General features: G+C 36.8%; 1 protein-coding gene across 1 annotated transcript; it reads right to left on the bottom strand.

Annotated features, from left to right (window-relative positions):
* Positions 1-18,347: 18,347 nt before the first annotated feature.
* Positions 18,348-19,484, bottom strand: LOC128867142 (jerky protein homolog-like). The gene has a single exon (XM_054108241.1). It carries the CDS (start codon positions 19,482-19,484, stop codon positions 18,348-18,350), a length of 1,137 nt encoding a protein of 378 aa, XP_053964216.1.
* Positions 19,485-20,158: the final 674 nt, after the last annotated feature.

Below are 20,158 nucleotides of genomic sequence, written 5' to 3'. Positions count from 1 at the left end.
GTCATCGTTTTCCAAAGGACTCCAAGTCGGTTGCATTTACACTGACTTTCGAAGGTATTTGGCAAAGTATTGCCTGAGCTTCTAGTAATCAAGTTGGATTGCTTGGACAAATGCTTTTCCTTTTCGAATTTTTTGCTATTCGCGGATAATTTACAAATTTTCTCATCTGTTAAGAACCAAGTGGATGTTCAGAAGCTTCAACTCGACTTGAACAATCTTCTTAATGCTGCAAAAAAATATTTCCATTCAACATTTTGGAGGGCATCAATACTTTTTAATACATCCTAAACCACAAAGTTGTTCAAAAATAAAATTGGATGATTAATTTTGTGTCACCTTGTATTTTTTATAAGACCTCAGCAAAGCAACAAAAGTGAACTTTAATAAATTTTTAGCGTTTTATGTTAAAGGAGCTCCAAATCTGTCTACCTGAAAGAATGAGTTTTCAGAATAATAAAAATTGCATTTTAGGAATAAAAAAAATTTATTTAAATTATTTTATTTATTTAATAAAATTTAACTAAATTATTTTATTTATTTAGTAAATTAAAAAAAAAGTATCATTTAATTACTAAATTATTATAAATAAAATTTAATAATTAAATCATTGTTTATTAAAATAAAAAAATTTATTAAATTATTCAATACAATAAAAAGAAATGTTTAATGGAATTTTTATTATTCTGAAAATTGAATATGTGAGCCCTGAGGACTCAGGGTAATAGTTTAAGGAATTTTTCGAATAGAGGGTGCGATTAAAGGTTAACTCAAATTTGCTAAATACTTTACTTCAAGAGTTTAATTGTTCATATTAAGAATATGTTTGCTTGATTGAAGCTTTTTTGAAAAAACCGATACTTTTCTCACAACCAAATTTGTTCTCATTTTCGATTAATGTTGTCGAGCATATGTAAGTGGCCACTTAAGTGCACAAGTCTACAAAAGCAACCACGTCAGTTTGTATGCAGTGTACGAGTGTGTTTCCTTGCACTTCAACTTTAACCAAGAGTAATTTCCACTGATTACCTTTCGCACACTGGCGCTCGATAAGTACGCTGCTCATTTACATCAATATCATACATTTGCATCATCATTATCTTCATTATTGCCAGTGCCTGCGGTTGTACACAACGCTCTCGCTCATTTATTCCTTTCATTTCATTATGTTTCGTTCGGTAATTTAATAAAATTATAATAAATGTTAAAAGCCTTTAATTCCCATTGATAAAAAGCGTTTAATGCATGTCATTCCCTTCAAGCCAGCGATGTTGTCTGTAGCGGAAAAAATGCAAGAACGTTTTTTTATTGTTGCTGCGCATCTTTGTAGTTTTTGTTGTTAATTTAAGTTGAATACTGCAAATATTCTTAAGTGGTGTTGCATGTCCGTTAAATGGATGCTTTACTATGTACATACATATTATACATACATACGAATAAAATAAAATTAAGCAGCTTTACTGCAAGTAGAGTGAACAAAAATTCGGTACAATTTATTGTAAACTGTGGAAATTTATTTACGTACATATGTACATACATATATTTTATACTTAAATATGAGCTGAATTTCTTTGAAAGCTATTTGCAGCATAAATTAAGCAATTAATGCAATGATTTAAATATGTTCAATAATTTTGCTTTAAAATTCAATATATGTAAATGTTCTTTGTCCACCATCTGATTACTTTGCGCGGCGTACAGAGCTCGAATCGCAATGCTTGTGAACGGACAACAAAACAATTGCTTTCCCCTCTGCACATGAAGTGCGAAAAAAGTGTGTTAAGCACTTTGGTCATTCGGGCGACTTGTTAGAAAATTTTTTCAAACCTGACCCTAACATATATACATAAATATGTATGCAATGCAAATATTTAATTTTAATTTTCAACCTTGTCATTCGATTTTGTGAAAGGAAAAACGCAGCCCATTTCATTTCCGAAAATATGAAAATAAAAACTTTTTGTGAATAAAATAAAGTAAAACAAAAATGTCAGGCAAATCGTGTGTCATGTGCAGAATAACTTTGAACAACGAAATCGGGTTGTGCGCAGTTCCAAAATGTTCTTTTCAATACAGGACAGAAGCTTGCAATCAAAGCTTCACAAACTCTTCCAAATTTTGTGCGCTTCATTATAAGAACGAAGATTTTATATATGGATAACGAAAGTGCATTTCGTCTCTTCTCACAGAGCAGTTCACTTCAGAGGAGAGGTCCCATACGGCGAGAGTGGTTGTTGTTTTGGAACACTTTTTCGGTTGGTTAAAAAAATAAAATTGTGAACTGAAGTGCAGGCTGCAACAATATTTATTTCGAATCAGATAAAATATAAAATATTGGTTTTTAATTTTAGTAACGGAACTCATCAATACCTCTTCTTTTTTTTTTGTTTTGCCCGAACAGACTAGCAAGTACAGCACTCAGACACCATTAAGTACATTGTACTGCACTCGGGTTCCCTTTTTAATTTTCTTTAAATCTACCCAACCTCCCCAACAAATGAAAACGTTAACGTTAACAAGTGCTGCTTTGGACTAAGTAGGCAAATGAGCAGTAAAGTCCTTCCTCGACGAACAAAACTAACACTCTACAAGACTCTCATCATGCCCGTCCTAACGTATGGCGCAGAAGCGTGGACTATGGCAACATCCGGTGAGGCGACGCTTGGGGTGTTTGAGAGAAAGATTCTGCGCTTTCTGGACCTCTGCACTTTTGAAACGGCGAATACCGCAGGTGATGGAACGATGAGCTGTATGAGCTTTTCACCGAATGGATACAAACGCTCCGACTCTGAAAGTATTCGATGCGGTACCAACTGGGGGTAGCAGAGGAAGAGGAAGGCCTCCTTTGTGTTGGAAAGATCAGGTGGAGAAGGACTTGGCTTCACTTGGTGTGTCCAATTGGCGTCGGTTAGCACGAGAAAGAAACGACTGGCGCGCTTTGTGAAACTCGCCCAAAATAGCGTCAGCGGTTATCACGCCAATTAAGAAGAAGAATAATGCAGGATATATTTTTATGAGCTGTAATCGGAACACTAAATTATGACCGAGTGCTTACAAATTTATGAAAATATTTGGAAAATAAAAGTTAACACTAGGCCATTTCTGGGAGGCACGAAATTCCTTTACAGAAATTATTCGGCACATAAGGGCCAACATTTTTCTGATGGCCAAATTTTGTCCAAGGCGTTTTAAGAAATTATAATCACATTGAGCTAAATAAAAAGCTCGGGCATTTGAAAAAGTTTCAAATGCCATTTCTTTCGTAAGACATTTTAAACCATTAATGTCAAACATGATGGGAATTTTTTACCTTTTAATTGAGAAGTATCCAAAATGCCATGTTAAAAAGTTGTTAGAGGGTTAAACGGTTCTAATATATTTCTTGAAAAATTTTACCTTCAGTTTTTTTTGTTTTTAATTTTTTCCTATTTTTGTTTATGTACATTCTGGTACCTCACTAAAAAAAGGTGCACGAGATGGCATTTTTCTTGGTAGATGAAGCGAAATTAAATGAAATATATTTTAAAAATATGTACTTACATTAGGGTGGAATATTTCTGTTGTGATTTTTTACATTTTTGTATATGCACGTTCTTGTACCTCACCAAAAAGAGTTGTAGATGATGACATTTTTCTTGTCATTGATGCAAAATGAAATGAACTATACTGAAAAATATGTACTCATATTAGGGCGCATCACTCTTCATATAAAAAAAAACAAACCGTACTGTTTTTCCATCGGAATTATAACATTTAATAAGTATTAAGTTAAAATATTTTGAAAAAAATATTAAAGTTTACGTGAGCTTTGAATGCACCTCAAAAAGGTGAGTTTTTATAAATAACAAAGATTACCCCATATGATAGAACAGTTGTTGCTTAGAATGTTTGCAAATATATATTTTTTTTGATTTTATCAATGGATTCAAATTATTGAGATTTTTGGATGTACTCTCAAATCGGACCAGCCGATCTTAATTTTTATCCATTTTACAGTTTCATAAGTAAAAAAACTCTCAGCTGGTTGTTAAAAAATGCCCAAAGCTGAGATCACCTGAATCAAAAACGCTCTTTTATGTAACATGGTTGCATAAAAAATTATTAAATTCACAGAATATCGTTTTAAAAAGTCTAAAAATTATGTAAAACATTCAGATATTTCTCAATAAAATTAGAATGTATTAAAAATATTTGTTATTGTAAATTTTCCAAGTCAAAAATATTATTTTTTATATTTTTTTTTATGATATTCGATTGTTTTTAAAATAATAAAAATTCTAATTTGGCATAGCAACCCCTCTCATACACTTAAGCAAACAGACCAAGCACTCACATCATCACACACTTGACTGGCTGTCAAACTCACGCCGAAGTTGCTTGTCGAAAAATAGGAAGAGGAAGAATGTTTTTACTTGTATTTTTGTCTTAAAATATAATACATTTTATAGTCCCAATGTAAAAACAGTACTACCTTTTATATAGAGTCATTCACTCTGATGTACAGATGTTTACAGTGTAGCAGATTTCCAAAAAACCCGTTGATGTCCAAAAAAGTCATACCATTCTCTATAAACTCGGCGCACCGCAACTTGAATACAGCAACTGGTAATGGTACTTGACCCTATCCAGTTGGTTAATTCAGAAGGGCGAAGCTCTTGCTCTTCAGCTTTAGCTACTTTCTCATGGTGAGTACGAACAGACGTTAGATAAACTGCTCTTGACGAAAAATTGTTCCGCTTTCTAAATTTTTTGTAGTTACGTTTGATGACGTCATTCTTCTGTTTCATAGGGCATAGTCGGAAATAATTTGTCTCATTAAAGAATAATAAAATTATAAATTTTCCAAGAGAGTGATTACTTTTGTGCCACCTTGCATTATCTAATATAGACGAAAGTTGCCACACATGACTTAATGATTTCATCTCCTTCGCAAAGCAGCTGCAATAGACGAAAGTTGTCGGCCCAATTGTCATCTAAATTAACCAATGCATAACCCGAATGACGCTCAGTTAGTGTCAATTCGCGCACGGGAAAAACTGTACAGATGCAGCTTCTAAATTGAGTTTGGGATATTTTAGGTGTAAAAAAACTTCTTTCAGCTTTGAGATGCAAAAACACATTTGGAGTTTTTCTATAATACTAATAGAGTGTGAGATTGGGGCTTCTGATTTTCTTCTTCAAAAAATTCAAATGGCAGTTCTGAGGCAGCCAGTTAACTTTACCAAAACTCGACTATTTATGCTCTCCTAAGCATGGCGCGTCATGGTGCGTTGCCATGAAAAAGCTCCTCATCAAAATATCTGCCGTTCGGAGTCGGCTTGAAACTGTAGGTCCCTCCATTTGTGCAACAACATCAAGACGCACAACCCAAATAGGAGGAGGAGCTCGGCCAAACACCAAACAGAAGTGTACGCGCCAATTACGCCAAGTACGCGCAGGCACCTTGTCAACTGATTTAAAAAAATGTTCAACAATAAAATTCATTTCATGCGAAAATAAGTGTCGAACATAAAGTTGCGCGTATATAAAATTTGCATTTATTGAATAATTATGCACTTTAAAAATCTGGCGCTATTTTGCTGCCGGTCGAGTGAGCATATCACAAACACCTGGCATATCGACATTTGCTTGAAAATTTCAAAATTTACAGCCAGGTATTAATTTCGAAAATGCCTGCAGCGCACAAATGCTCATCTAAATGTATGCCATGAGTGGCGAACGCAACAACTCATTAGAGTGACAAATCATAGTGTTTGTGCTGCATCAAATTTTCGATGAATTGAAAAGCTCCTGCGGCAGTGGCAGCAATGCGAAATGATGTATGACAATGCGAATGGATCGCTAATGCAGCGCCCAGTTTCGCTGTTTTCTAATGCAAACGAATACAAAATAATCAATTGAAATCGATGCTTCAGCAGCTGCATTGACAGACTTTCTGTGTAACAATTAATGGCGTGCATATTTTTGTTGCATTCATTGTTAAGTTTGCAGCTGTTTGCTTCCCACCAATTGCGATAATTGATGCCACTCAATGGCGCATTGACGCGTTTTATAATTCGTTAGTATTTTACTCTACTACTTATCACCTTATCACACCGAAATCGGTACTCTTTCACTCGAATGCCCAGCAATGTCATGTTTTCCACATGGTCAACCATGGAGGTAATTGCAATAGCACTTTGATGAGCAATCGGATCAAGTGGAATTACTGATTTGACACAAACTAAAAATTTGCCGCAACAATAAGGGCAACCAACAATGAGAAAACATTAGCAGTGACTTTTGTTTTACGTTGCAATTCGTAATTGTTGAATTTTGTTAAGTTTTGCATTAAATAATGGGCTGCAACATTTTCGTATATGCCTAGAAGCTTCTGAGACCTGATTTATCCTTCAATTTACTTATTTATTGAATAGCCCATTAGAGTGCTCCTCTCCACAGAAATCTTTAGTGAAAGGTGAAAGATTTATTCGATAACTGAAGATAAGCTACATAAAGATGCACGCCACAAATAGGAGGAGGAGCTCGAAAATTTAGGGTATTTTCTAGAATTTTTTTACAATAAAAAAATGAAAAAATAAATTTTTTAGACTTTTTATTTAACTTCTTTTACATAGAAAAATGAAATTTTCCTTTTAAATTTTAATAATTTAAAAAATGGCCCTGAAGCTGACTCTCCCGAAAAATTCGACCTGAAACACAAAAACCAAAAAAATATTAATCATTATGACTGTAGCTATGTCCCGCTGCTAGTATAAAAAGGTAGTTTAGTTACCATTTATCATTAACGTACCGAAAAAGTGTTCCACAACAATAACCCTTCACAGGATCTCTCCTGTGTGCGAAGGGATGAGGTGTATTTTCGATTTCCATGTACAAAATTTTCATTCTTAAAATTCAGTACACGATATTTTGAAGAGTTTGTGAAGCTTATTTTACAAGCTTCTGTCCATCTCTTTCATTAAAAAAATCACTGGAAACTGCATACATCGCATTGCGATTCTTGAAAGATGTTTTGCGTATTGCACACGATTTTCCTAGTATTTTGGTTTTAATTTTTGTTAAAGTTTTGCGAAATCGGCTACATTTGTTTATAATTTATGATCTGAGATGTATATTAGAAAATTAGTTCTTCATCATAGTAAATATCAAATACTCAATAACTCACTTGCCTGTCCATTGTTAAACTAATTAAGCCCAATATTTACAAAGGCTCGTTTAATTTTACTCAATAAAGATAATTTTGCAATTTAGCAGAAAAATGTCTAATTTTAAATCACCTGCGCTCGCTCCAACGAGCGTAATTGAGTTAAGGTCACTCATACGCCACGTGGAACCGAATACGCAACTACACAAAGCTCGAACATTGCTAGCAGCGATAATAACACAGGTGAATCAAATCTATGTACATGCATGAACAATCATATACGCGCGTGTGTGTATATGTGTATGGTAAACCTGTTCGGCATAGCAAATCGAAGGCAATTGAATTGAATTATTGTACACACACAACAAGAAGATGAAGAAAATTACCAAAAGAGATTTAAAGGCTGCTGTTTTTTAGTTATTTGTCTTGTTGTCTGTTTTAATATAATAACCTCCCAATGCTTAAATGTACGCGCATACAAGTCGTTTGTAGTTTGAAATGTGATTTGCAGTGATATGTGAACGTTGTCAGTGCACCGGAACACAAACTCAAACGAAATACAGTAAATAAAATTAAGCAGAATTGTCAAGCAAAATTTTGATATACTTTCGAGTATGCATTTGAGAACAAAAACACAAAAACACAGCATACATATGTACATTAGAGTGCATCACTGTGCGTATGAAAAAAGAAGGTACTGTTTTTCCATTAGAATTATAAATTTTATTACATTTTAAGACTTTCGTCAAATTATTTAAAATAAAATTAAGAATTTAGACTACGGTTAACAGCAACGAATAGCGCAGCAGCTCAAGCAGCTCACAACTCCCAGGATAAGCTCAAAGCATCCTCTGGGTAGCTTCCGAACACCCGTTCGGGAGTGAGCTAAAGTGAGAAGCCGAAACATTCCAGGAAAGCTGGTTGTGCGCTGGGTTTTGGGACGGCGGCTTACAGAAGGTTTTAAGACCGGGGCGTTTTCCTGTAAGAACAAAGACGGCGAACTGGTGACTGACATCCAAAGCAATATTAAATTATGGAGGGAACACTTCTCGAACCTATTAAACAGTGACAGCTGCGCATGTCACATAGAATGTGAAGATCCCGATACCCCAATCGTCGACGACGGAATTGTCGCTCCGCTACCCGATCATGACGAGGTGAGAATAGCGATAACGCGGCTAAAGAACAACAAGGCCGCGGGCGCCGACGGACTGCCGGCTGAGGTATTCAAACATAGCGGCAAAGAGCTGGCAAGGTGCATGCATCAGCTCCTATACAAAATATGATCGGATGAAAGCATGTCTGCCGATTGGAATTTAAGTGTGCTCTGCCCAATCCATAAGAAGGGCGATCCTGCAATTTGTGCCAATTACCGCGGGATTAGTTTTTTAATTATAGCCTATAAGGTTCTAGCGAGCGTATTGTGTGAAAGGCTGAAACACACCATCAACCAACTGATTGGACCTTATGAGTGTGGCTTTAGTCCTGGAAAATCTACCATCGACCAAATATTCAAAATACGCCAAATCTTGGACATTGACATCATCGGCCTTAACAACCGCGCTGTTAGTTCTGTCTTCTCCAAACTGGATAAAGAGGCAAAGCGAAGGGGTCTGGTGGTGAATGAGGACAAAACGAAGTACCTCCTGTCATCAAACAAACAGTCGGCGCACTCGCGTATCGGCACCCACGTCACAGTAGACAGTTATAATTTCGAGGCTGTAAAATATTTCGTTTAATTAGGAACCACCATTAACACCGATAACAATGTCAGCATTGAAATCCAACGTAGAATCTCTCTTGCCAACAAGTGCTACTTTGGACTAAGTAGGCAACTGAGCAGTAAAGTCCTCTCACGACAAACAAAACTAACACTCTATAACATCCGACGCTTGGAGTGTTTGAGAGAAAGATTCTGCGCAAGATTTTTGGACCTTTGCACGTTGGCAACGGCGAATATCGCAGGCGATGGAACGATGAGCTGTATGAGCCTTACGACGACATAGACCTAGCGCAGCGAATAAAGATCCAGCGGCTACGTTGGCTGGGTCATGTCGTCCGAATGGATACAAACGCTCCGGCTCTGAAAGTATTCGATGCGGTACCAGTTGGTGGTAACAGAGGAAGAGGAAGGCCTTCTCTGCGTTGGAAAGATCAGGTGGAGAAGAACTTGACTTCACTTGGTGTGTCCAGTTGGCGCCGGTTAGCACGAGGTAGAAACGACTGGCGCGGTTTGTTGAACTTGGCCAAAATCGCGTAAGCGGTTATCGCGCCAATGAAGAAGAAGAAGAAGTCAAAGAGAATACAACTGCACTTTACTCTGACGGATTTGAGCTGAATTGCGGCGTCGGCGCCGGTGCATATTCAAAAGACTTCGAAACTTTCAAGTATTTCGCCTGGGGAATCGGAAAAGTATTTTTCGAGAAGAAGTTCTCAGGATAAGGAAAGCTTACTTTTTCAGATAGTCAAGCACCCATCTTAGCTTTAAAGTCAACAACAACCAATTCAACGACAATGCAAAGAAGAACGTAAGGCTTTAGTGCGCACAGCAGTCACCATTCTAATTTAGATATCCGGATATAGGAAGGAAATGAGAAAGCTGTTGAACTGGCAAGATTACGTTCTGGATATTATAGCAGGTTAAACTTCTACTTATCCAGAATTGACCCCGACATACGAAACATATGCCCAGCATGTGAAGACCTCCGCACGATGCTAACCACCTTTTTACATGCTCCATTGAACCTACTCATCTAACATTCCTCTCCCTCTCGACCCAACCTGTTGAAACAACAAGTTTCCTTGGCCTACCGTTAGATGAGCTAGACGAAGACAACCGGTGACCTACATAGCACTGACAGGGATAAGTATACTGCTACAAGAACAGCAACAACTGGCAAGATAAGGGACATCCTATAACGAGTTCGATGCGATAGTAATAGGCTGTCCCTAGGACGTGCGCAAAAGGCAGATCTTCTCGCTATTCCAGAAATAGGCCGTTGACAGATATACTAACACGGATACCTGCAAATGTGACCCGATTTCAAAAATACAGAATTAACGAGTTGTTGAGAAAGCCATTCGAGAACATATTCAGATAGATATACGTCAACATTAACTGGCCTTTGGGAGGCCGTGCCAGGAAGATGTGGTGGCCATACAACAAAAATGTAGAAGTTGCAACCAAGAAGAATTTAAGTAGACTGTTTAGTGAGTAGACTGTAGACTGTTTCACCATCTGTGTGAGCGCCCAGGTCTGAGGGCTCTATGACATAGAATGCTGGAGGAATTCTCAATGCTCAACTTGAAAGAAATTGCAGAAGAGAAATTATACGACATAGGCTGTCTGGGCTGGTGTCATTCAGGCAACACCTTTACCACCACCACCTTAAGATTTATGTGAGCTGTTCCGGATTGAAAGCCCACAAAAAAACTTTTTATTTTGATGCTGCTGATAAAATAAAAAAATAATGATTATGCATACCAAGTATTAAATCTTCCATATTTTGATATTATATATGGGGTTAGGGGTAGTCACAATTTTCAAAAAATTGGATTTTTTTTTTTCATTTTCTTAAAATATATAATAAGTGCGCTAACGATAACACTCCAGAATGTAGAATGCTATGTAGAGAACTGCAAGTCGATATTTTGAAAGGTGCTATGACGGCTGAAGAACTATTATATGGCCCAGGAATAGATGGCCCAGTGTAAGTAATTAAATAATTCGCATAACTCTACACAAATCTATAGCAAAACTTTAAATGCGTTTTTCTCAAAACTAAGTTTTTTAAACTGGTGATCACTGTAACTTAAAACCAGGTTAGTAGATTCCAATAAAATTTGTACTGCTTTTGAAAAACACGAAAAACTGATTGAAGGATTTTTTTTTATTTCATTATTTTTTTAATTAATTGTCGGTTTTTTTCTCGAAAATTTGAAAAATATTTCCTGAAGCCGCCATATTAGATGAATTTTCAAGGACTTGTGATGATCACTGCAAGGGACTTATGGAGCAACGCCTCCACAAAAGCAGATTACTAATTACTAATTTTTTTTTTTGAAATTTTGCAAAAGTCAAGTCGAAACATGATGTATTAATGCTATGTTTTTAGTTTTGTAAAATAAAGTAATTGACTAGCGAAAAAAAAAATTATTGAGCATCATCATTTTTTCGGGCCTCTGACTACCCCTTATCCCTTAAATATTTTTTTTTAAATTATTTATAGTTATAAAAAGATCGAGTTTTGGAGGTATATTCAAATGGGATTCTGCTCAAGTAAATCTTCATATCTTTCCTAAATATTTTGATGGACGTCTTTGAACGTGACGTGAAAAGGATTTTTGAGGGCAAAATTCGTAATTTTTTTTGTGGAAATAATCGTCCGAATGAGTCCACAATTCAAAGGTTGGTGAAAAAATGTCTAGAAACTAGTTTTGTCGAGGACAGAAAAAAGACTGGCAAATCAAAAACTGGACGTTCTGTTGGGAATATTGCTGCTGTCATGAAAACAGAAGAACCTTCAACATTGATTTATCGGCATTCTCAACAAGTCAGCATTCATGAATCGAATGTTTGGGGGATTTTACATGTAGAGATGGTGGACATTTAAATGATGTACATTTTTTATATATAATTATTAAGAGTCGTATTTTGAATAAAATAGTGAAACTTGAAAGAATCTAAATTTTAGCATGTTTTCTTTTAAAAACACATCTAGGTGCGTCTTTTGAAAGACCCTTTATAAATAATTCCGGTGGAAAAAATTGCACCTTTTTTCGGTGAGCCATCCTAATGTAGGCACGAGCTCAAAGGCATGTATGCATGTGCATGCAACGCCTGTCACTTAAACAGGTGGACAGGAGAGCTAAGTAGCTACGAGCTGCAGGCAAACTTTCTACAAACATTTTGCTGCGTGCTACATAAGTCTAAAAACGCAAAAGGTCTTTTGCCTGACTTTGCTGTATACTTTGGAATTCACTCGCTTACAAATTAGGCTGTAACTCATTGAACTGTTTAGCTAACCCCAGCAGCAATCACATGTCAACGCTGCTTAACTTGTCATCATTGCTATCGGCTTTGCTATCATTACTCGATCCTTTTGCTTGTCCATTCCATTTCATTGAATTTACGGTCCTATGGGGGTTTATTTATTCTTTTTTGTTTTTTGCTTTTTTGCTTTTCTTTTTTTGTATCTATATTTTCGTGTGGTGATTTTCATGCTGTCACTGCTGCTTTTACTGTCTCTTGCAATAGACTTGTCCATTCAAACTTGACTAGCCGATTACGTTTTCTTGTGCTCGCCCTCCTTCTGCCTTGCAGTTACGAATTTGGTACTTTTCAGCTGAGCACAACCCTCTTGTCTCGTCTTTTATTTCCAATTTTATATACACGTGCATTTGTATGCATGTGTGTGGGTGTTTCTGTTCGAATCAGTTGAAAATTGAATTCTAATAGGAAATTAGAGTGCAACGCAGAAGTTTTCGCAATTTTCGTTTGAGCCGTCGCATTCAAGCATCTCGGCTCCTTCTGTTCCTTTTGCTAGGTTCCCTCACAGCTTTGGTCCGAAGATAAAATAAAAATTCTATGCAACAAAAAAAAGGCAAATAAAAATTGCGCATTATGCTATGAAACAAATGTTATTTCGAATTTCTCTACCGAATGACGCTCTTAAGTGCACACACACATCTATATACGTGTGAGTGTGCATCCATATGCCTTTTTACATGTACGCATAGCCAGTGCATATGTTTCTTTGTGTGTGTTTGACAAATCAGTGGCAGTAGTCGTTCGCATCGTTGTTGGTGCCCTAGCAAAACAACTTCCGTTCCGTTCAAACAATTTCACTCAATCCGTTTGCGTTGCAGTGCTGCACACATACCAATAAATAAAAGTACTACGTCTCATATATTTCGTTTTTTGGTATTTATGTGTTTATATTGGACTTGTTGTTGTTTCGTACATTTACTTGTATAAATATTTATTGAAAATACAACGCGATTGAACAATTTTCAATTGAATTTGGCCATGATGTTTGTTGGCTCAATCGGTCGTACCAAAAACGATGTAGTCGTTTCTTCTACTCTTTGCTTTCACAATCAAGTTTTCTGTTTTTCAATTTTTTTATTTTAATTTAAATTTTTTTGTTGGCAGTGTAAACTGCTCGCCATTCCTTCAAAGTCCACTTACAAATCCTTGTAAACGACTTTGTCATTCGAACCCTTCCTGATCAACTCGCCCAACAGGGAGTTGGCCATTCTCTCTCGTTGAGCCAAAGTTTTCTGCGCTGCCAATTGATTTTTTCTTCGCCTCATTCACTTTGTTCTTTGCTAGATGCATTTTCGGACAGACGAATGAATGCAGAGAGTCGAATGCGTGTGTTTTTGGCATTTTATCTAGTTGGTTTTTTTTTGCGTAATCTTACGGGTGAACATTTTTTGTTCGAACTCAGAACAATTTCAAAATTTATTGAGTTTATTACTTTGCCGATGTAGTTTAAAACAATTTCAATCGCATTGAGGGAAGAGTTTTCGACAAAAGCTGTAAAAATATTGTCCTCTCCAAGAATAACATATTTAGTTAGCACTAAAGGAATAAGTAAACGGGCAAAAAGTAATTCTTACACACTAGTACATATGTATGTATGTTTGTATGTACATTTCTACAGAAAACTTAAAAGCCGTATTCATCAAAGTCCAGTGCTTCTGTCATAGTTTTACTAGAGGCAGGGACCAATGAGTATTGCCAGGAGCTGCATTTATTCGTAAGATTAATAATTATAAATAACCAATACACTAAAATTTAACAAGAGCGGTTACTAAGACCTTCTGCTCGAAATTTATACTCATAATGCTGTTTTAGAGATAATTTGCATTAAGTATATAAAACTTGGCGATATGTCGGATGAAAGGTGGCAATAAATTTATATATTTAGTTTAGCTAAGATTTAAAATTTTAGAAAGGCGGTAATACTAACTGAGTTTGCTGATTTTGGATAGTTAAAAGGTTTGCTGCTGCCAAAACTATTGTTCGAATCTGGCTTCGGGGCATTCGTTCAGGGGATGTTACGCTGGCAAATCTACACCTATTGCAGTATGGGCATAGCGGGTTCGAGACTCCATTCCGTAAATGTGTGGGAATTGAGTGTCTAATCCTAAGTCGCACAAAGATGCCTTTGCAAGGAGAGTCAGATGGAAAAATTAGTTAAGTTCCAAGAGGTTTATTTAATATTGGTAGAGGTGGCCCAATCGTGCGCGAATTTGCCGGCTAAGTAATTTGACGCATACATTCGTAGATATTTTGTAGTGAGGTGGTTAATAAAATGTAGAGGAGCTACTACATTCCATGTGTACAAATGCCCTAACAAGGCAAGAACTGACGAGCTGTAAAGAAAGCCAAGAACAGAATTCAGAATTCTTCCTCTTCTTCTTAATTGGCGCGATAACCGCTTACGCGATTTTGGTCGAGTTTAACAAAGCGCGCTAGTCGTACAATAACCGGCCATTTGCCTATTGGAGACTATGCTAGGAAGATTGTGTGACCGCACAACAATAGCTGTAGAAGCTGCAATCAAGAAGGTTCTAGGGAGACAATCTTTCCCTATCTATGTGAGTGCCCAAGTCTAGGAAAGCTGGGCAAATTCTGGGTGAATGAACAACTTGGTAGAAATTGCAGGAAAGAAAATAGAGGAAATATTCGTAGGCAGATTTATGGTCAAATCAAGATCGTTTGACGGCAGTGGTTCTACCAAAATGACACCTTTGGGCTAATTGTGTCTGAGATGTGTCACTCAGGCAGCACCTCTATTAAGCAGCCATAAATGTCTCTTAATACTTAACCAGGTATTCGCGGGTGTGTGCCCAAATTTCGGCCAAATTTGAATTGTAGGGATAACTAAAACTAAAAATCACAATAAGTACTGTACACGAAAAAATTATTTCAATATTTTGAAAAGTTCCAAAATAAAAGTATTTTCGAGAACATTTTTTCAGTTTCTTTCTAATAAAGGGTGGTCAATTTAAAAGTATCGGATTTTAAATTGAAATAACACAATGCAAATTCCAATCGATTGGTCAATCTTTATTACCTTGGTGTAGAACCATTCATGACATTTATTTTTGACCAATTTTGAATGACTCACTGGAGGACTTCGCTTGGTACCTCGTGAATAACTTTAGTAGTGTAGGCTTCCATATCTCAACCGAAGCTAGTTTATCCACAAAACATTTAGACTTTACATACCACCTCAAATAAAAGTCCAAAGGTGTGATATCACACGAGCTTGGTGGCCAATCCGCTGGTCCCAGACGAGAGATAAATTGCTCACCGAAATGACGACCCAATAAATTCATTGCTTGACGGGTTGTATGGGAAATAGCGCCGTTTTGTTGGTTAGGACGATTATGTACACCATAAGTTGGCCTGAGCGCGCGATGAACGCTCTTCACAGAGCGTCGGTTTTCGTAGTACAGTTGTACGATTTGTAAACGTTGTTGATGCGTGTTTCCATGATGGAATGCCTATGAATACTGAAAAAAATTATGTATTTAGTTTGACAGCAGTCACGCGTGGTCTGTGACAAGAATCCTATTGTAAAAAGTATCTCCCATCTGATCACCCTTTAATACTCAAGCCTACAAATAAACCAATTTTCGGAAAAATTGAAGACCAGGTAAAAAATACTTGGTTCACTTGACATGGAATTGCTCAATAATACAATGAAATAAAAAGCAACTAAGAATGAAATATTCTGTTTGAGAGAACTCATAAAATAATGCAACTAAGCAATTAAATTTCCGATTTCTCTTTGTCTTTTTTGTTTGTTTCGAAAGATTTATAAAAAGTGCAAGCTAGGTGGCAAAATCATTGCGAATGCACTACAAATACTTAAGCCAAAAAAAGAGGGGGAAAATACGGGCACTATTTTCAATTGGAATTATGAGGTTTCTGCTGTCCTTTTAGATTAAGTGGCGATAGCATCCTTGCATTCTTAATCATATTACAAAAGCTAAGCGGTTTCTTATACTCGTATGCGCCCATTTCCGTACTTTTTCCGCAACGTTGAATTTTCATCCAGTAATTAAACAAAAATTACCACACAATTTCCGTCTCTATTACCATTACCATTTTCATTTGGTCATTTCCGTTTCGGACAACTGGACATCCCTTCGCTGTGCCGTGCACTGCGGCGTAAATAAATGCACCGTCCAACCGGCGCTCTCCGCACGTGTACCACACACCTTTATCACGATTTGTGTAGGTGCGCGCTTGCAGCTCCACTCATCAGCGGTGCCACAATGGTTCTTTCCACATGAAAATTTTCGCTCGATGGCAGTTTTGAAATTGTGAACATAACTGTGGCACGACACGATATGTTGTTTTTGTTGTAGGCGGTTACATACCACGGCAACGTAGTGAGGCGCATTGTCAGCAATCATTTTTGCACCTCCGCCGTTGCTGATATATCAGAGAATGGTGCGGGAGTTCTGGTGGAGTGCTAGTATGCACACATACACTGGCACACTTAGAGGTGTGAGTAGTTGTAGCTGGCGCGTGGCGTGTGCTTGTTGTAATACCTGTGCATGGCTAAACAAAAACTAACTGCTGCTGCTGCTGTTGCAACAAAACCAAATGCATTAGTTTGTGATAGCGAGCGCATGTGGCAGGCAATATGGCAACAAAACGTCCAACTAACGTAGGAAGTGGCGTGTCGACGTTTACTTAAATGCGTGCTGACAGTTTTCGCCGCTAAAATGCAGCACCCACACACAGCCTAACCCGCGCGGCCTTCATACTCGCCTCGCGCCATTCTTTCACTTCTGAATTCTGCCGACAAATGAGTTGCGACAAAAATTCCATCAGTATGAATATATTCATATACACATGCATACATACTTGCATACATACATACATACATACATACGCATATGCAACGGCGATTGGCCAAATGTTGTTGCTGGCATGGTTTGCTGCAGCAGAGTGTGGCAGTATCGGTAACGGTGCATTGTAGTGAATTTTTTCGAATCTATCCATTTCCGATTCCTCTAGTGTTGAATGCATCCTCACTTCGCTTTATTTTGTATGTATTTATGTTAGTTACTGTTTTTGCCAACGTTGTTTGGCGGTTGTACACTATGCGCTTTGTGTGGCAAACATTTGGTGACAGCTCAGTGCAACAATTCACAGTTTGGTTGGTTTTTGGCAAATTAGATTTGCATTGAAATTGGTGATTTAACAATTTGCGGCTTGGCAAACAACAACACAAAACTCGAATGGAACTGCGAGTCTAATGAAATGTTGAGATTCTTTGGCAGCTCGTTCTTATTTCAGTATTTTTTTTAATGATTTTTTTGTGCTTAAAAAGAGAGTTTTGTTTGAAAAAAAAAAATTAAATGCCCAACTCGGGAAAAATCAGATTTAGTTTTTTAAAGGGGTTTTAGTTTTGTATGCTAAAGTGTATTTGCAAGTGCGGATGCCATAATTCGGGCATCCGTAAACATCCGCCCAATAGGAGGAAGAAAAGAGACCGACTTGGATGGATGCCGTCGAAGTAGACTTGAAAGTGATGAACGTTCACAATTGGAAAAATGTAGCTATGGTCCACCATAGACTGTGAAGCTAAGAAAACAAAGAGTAAAATGAGGTTGGTCCCTCCATTTGTAGAAAACAAGGAATACGCACGCCAAAAATAGGAGGAGGAGTTCGGCCAAGTACCGAAAAAGGGTGTAAGCGGGAATTACGTATATTATATATATATTATGGCGGGTCGATTTAAAAATCGCTCATTGTTCTGCGAAAATCGTATTCTAGGGATCAAAATAAGAAACTTTGCCGAAGGAACCATACCTCTAAAACGAATTCTGATGTCCCCCAATTTCAAAATACAGTACTCCCTGGATTATCCGTCCGTCAATGTAACCCAGCTATGACGGATAATTAAAAGTGACGGTTAACAGAAACAAACCTCTAGATTGTGTACAGAATCGAAAAGTACACTGAAATTTTGAGAGAAATGAACAAACGGTAAAATTTACATGCATTACATGATTATATCATTATTTTATTACGAGCTTAGTTTGTTTTTGAAAAGAATTCAGTTAGTGTCTTTTGCTTTAGAGTGACTTGAGTTTTATTCTTTGCGAAAAGAAGAAATTGGCGCAAACGAATCGTGTCAGCCAAGCCGGCTTCATCTTGCATTTCATATCAGGCGATACATTTCTCTAAATTTGATGCAGCAATTTTGGCTTCTTGTCTTAGAAATGAAGCTGTAGGATTGTGACCATTTTCATTATTATTATCTGTTCCATCGTAATCATCATTATTTTCTTCTTCATCATTCACTTTATTAATTATTTGTTCGTCAGTCAAAAGCTCATAACCACAATCATTTTCGTCACAATTCAACCATTCATTGATCGTTTCACTATTTTCCAACGGCAAAGCCGAAGATGTACTAGTCGCAACATCAGCCCGTGAGACATCGTCACTGTTATTCGAAGGCGATTCTGTATTTGGCCATAGTTTGTTCCAACATTTTTCCAATGTTGTCGACGATAACTCAGACCATGAATCAGCTACATTATCAATTGCGTTTTTAATGTTGTAATTCTTCCAATAATCTGCCAAATCAATATTCTCTTGCGAAACGAGGTCCTGAATAAATTTTTTCCAGTATCGATGCTTTAAAGTTTCAATTACTGATTGATCCATGGGTTGTAGAACTGCAGTTGAACTCGGTGGGAGGAAATAACAAAAAATATTACCATCATCAGTTTTAAAACCTTCAACTGGATGTGATGGGACATTATCCAGAACCAAAACTGCTTTCTGTGATAATCCTTCCGACATTAAATAATTTCGAACATTTGGAACAAAACTGTTCATGAACCAGTCGCGAAAAATCGTTTGATCCATCCAAGCATTCTTTTGAGCATAATAAGCCACAGGAAGAGCATTCATGTTTGATTTTGTGTCACAACGTGGACGTTTAGCCGTATGAACTACAACTAATGGGAGCCTATAACCACTTGAATTTGCGCTAACCATCAATGTTATTCGTTGCTTTTGCACTTTCCATCCAGGTGCATAGCTATTCACACAAAAATCGAGTGTCTTTTTTGGGAGTGCTTTATAGTTCAGACCCGTTTCATCAGCATTGAAAACTTGCTCACTGGTAAAACCATGATTTTCGACGAAAATTTTGAAATTTTTTGTGCATTTTTCGATTTCGTTGGCACCTATGGAGCATATCTTTTCACCTTGTATCGAAACTTTCTTCACGCCATGTCGATTTTGCCAGCCATACAACCAACCTGAGCTAGTTTTGAAATGGAATATCATATTTTTCACTTAATGAAACAATTGTTGAACCTTTTTCTATTTCCTCAATAATTTTTAATTTCGTTTCAATAGTGACCACTACTCGTTTACGCTTCGGTATTTTTTTTGTTGTTGAAGGCTCCATTTTAAATGTCTGATCATCATGAAATTCAAATCAAACTGAAAATCTCATTGTACTGAATGTCACATCGAACAGGAATTCCAAGAATTTGTTTTGGGTTGAATGGACAAAATAACAGTTACTTTGCTCTGCTGCGTTCACACGCATTTCTATCGAGCGAACGAAAACAAAAGAAAATCAATGAATAAAGTGAAAAGCAAAAGTATTGCGCGAAGAGTTTTGTTCCAACATGATTTCGACCGTTTCATGACTATTATTGCAATATGTATTGTGGAAAATCTTAAAACGGTGACGGTTAACAGAGGTGACGGCTAACAGAGAGACGGATAATCCAGGGAGTACTGTATCACCATTTTTGGCCTTTACATGAAAAAATCAGCTAAATGGCTATGTTTTTCTTTATTTTTATTTATTTATAATAATATTTATTATTTATTTATAATAATATCTATTTTTTCTCTTAAGAAATTTATTTAGTCAGAACATATATAAATGAAAAAATTAATTTAAGTGAGTTATGGAAAAGAAACTAAGAAGTTCGAGCCAAATTGAG

Source organism: Anastrepha ludens, chromosome 6 (assembly GCF_028408465.1).
Source record: "Anastrepha ludens isolate Willacy chromosome 6, idAnaLude1.1, whole genome shotgun sequence".
Taxonomy (NCBI): Eukaryota; Metazoa; Arthropoda; class Insecta; order Diptera; family Tephritidae; genus Anastrepha; species Anastrepha ludens.
This window is presented reverse-complemented; position numbering and strand designations above follow the sequence as displayed.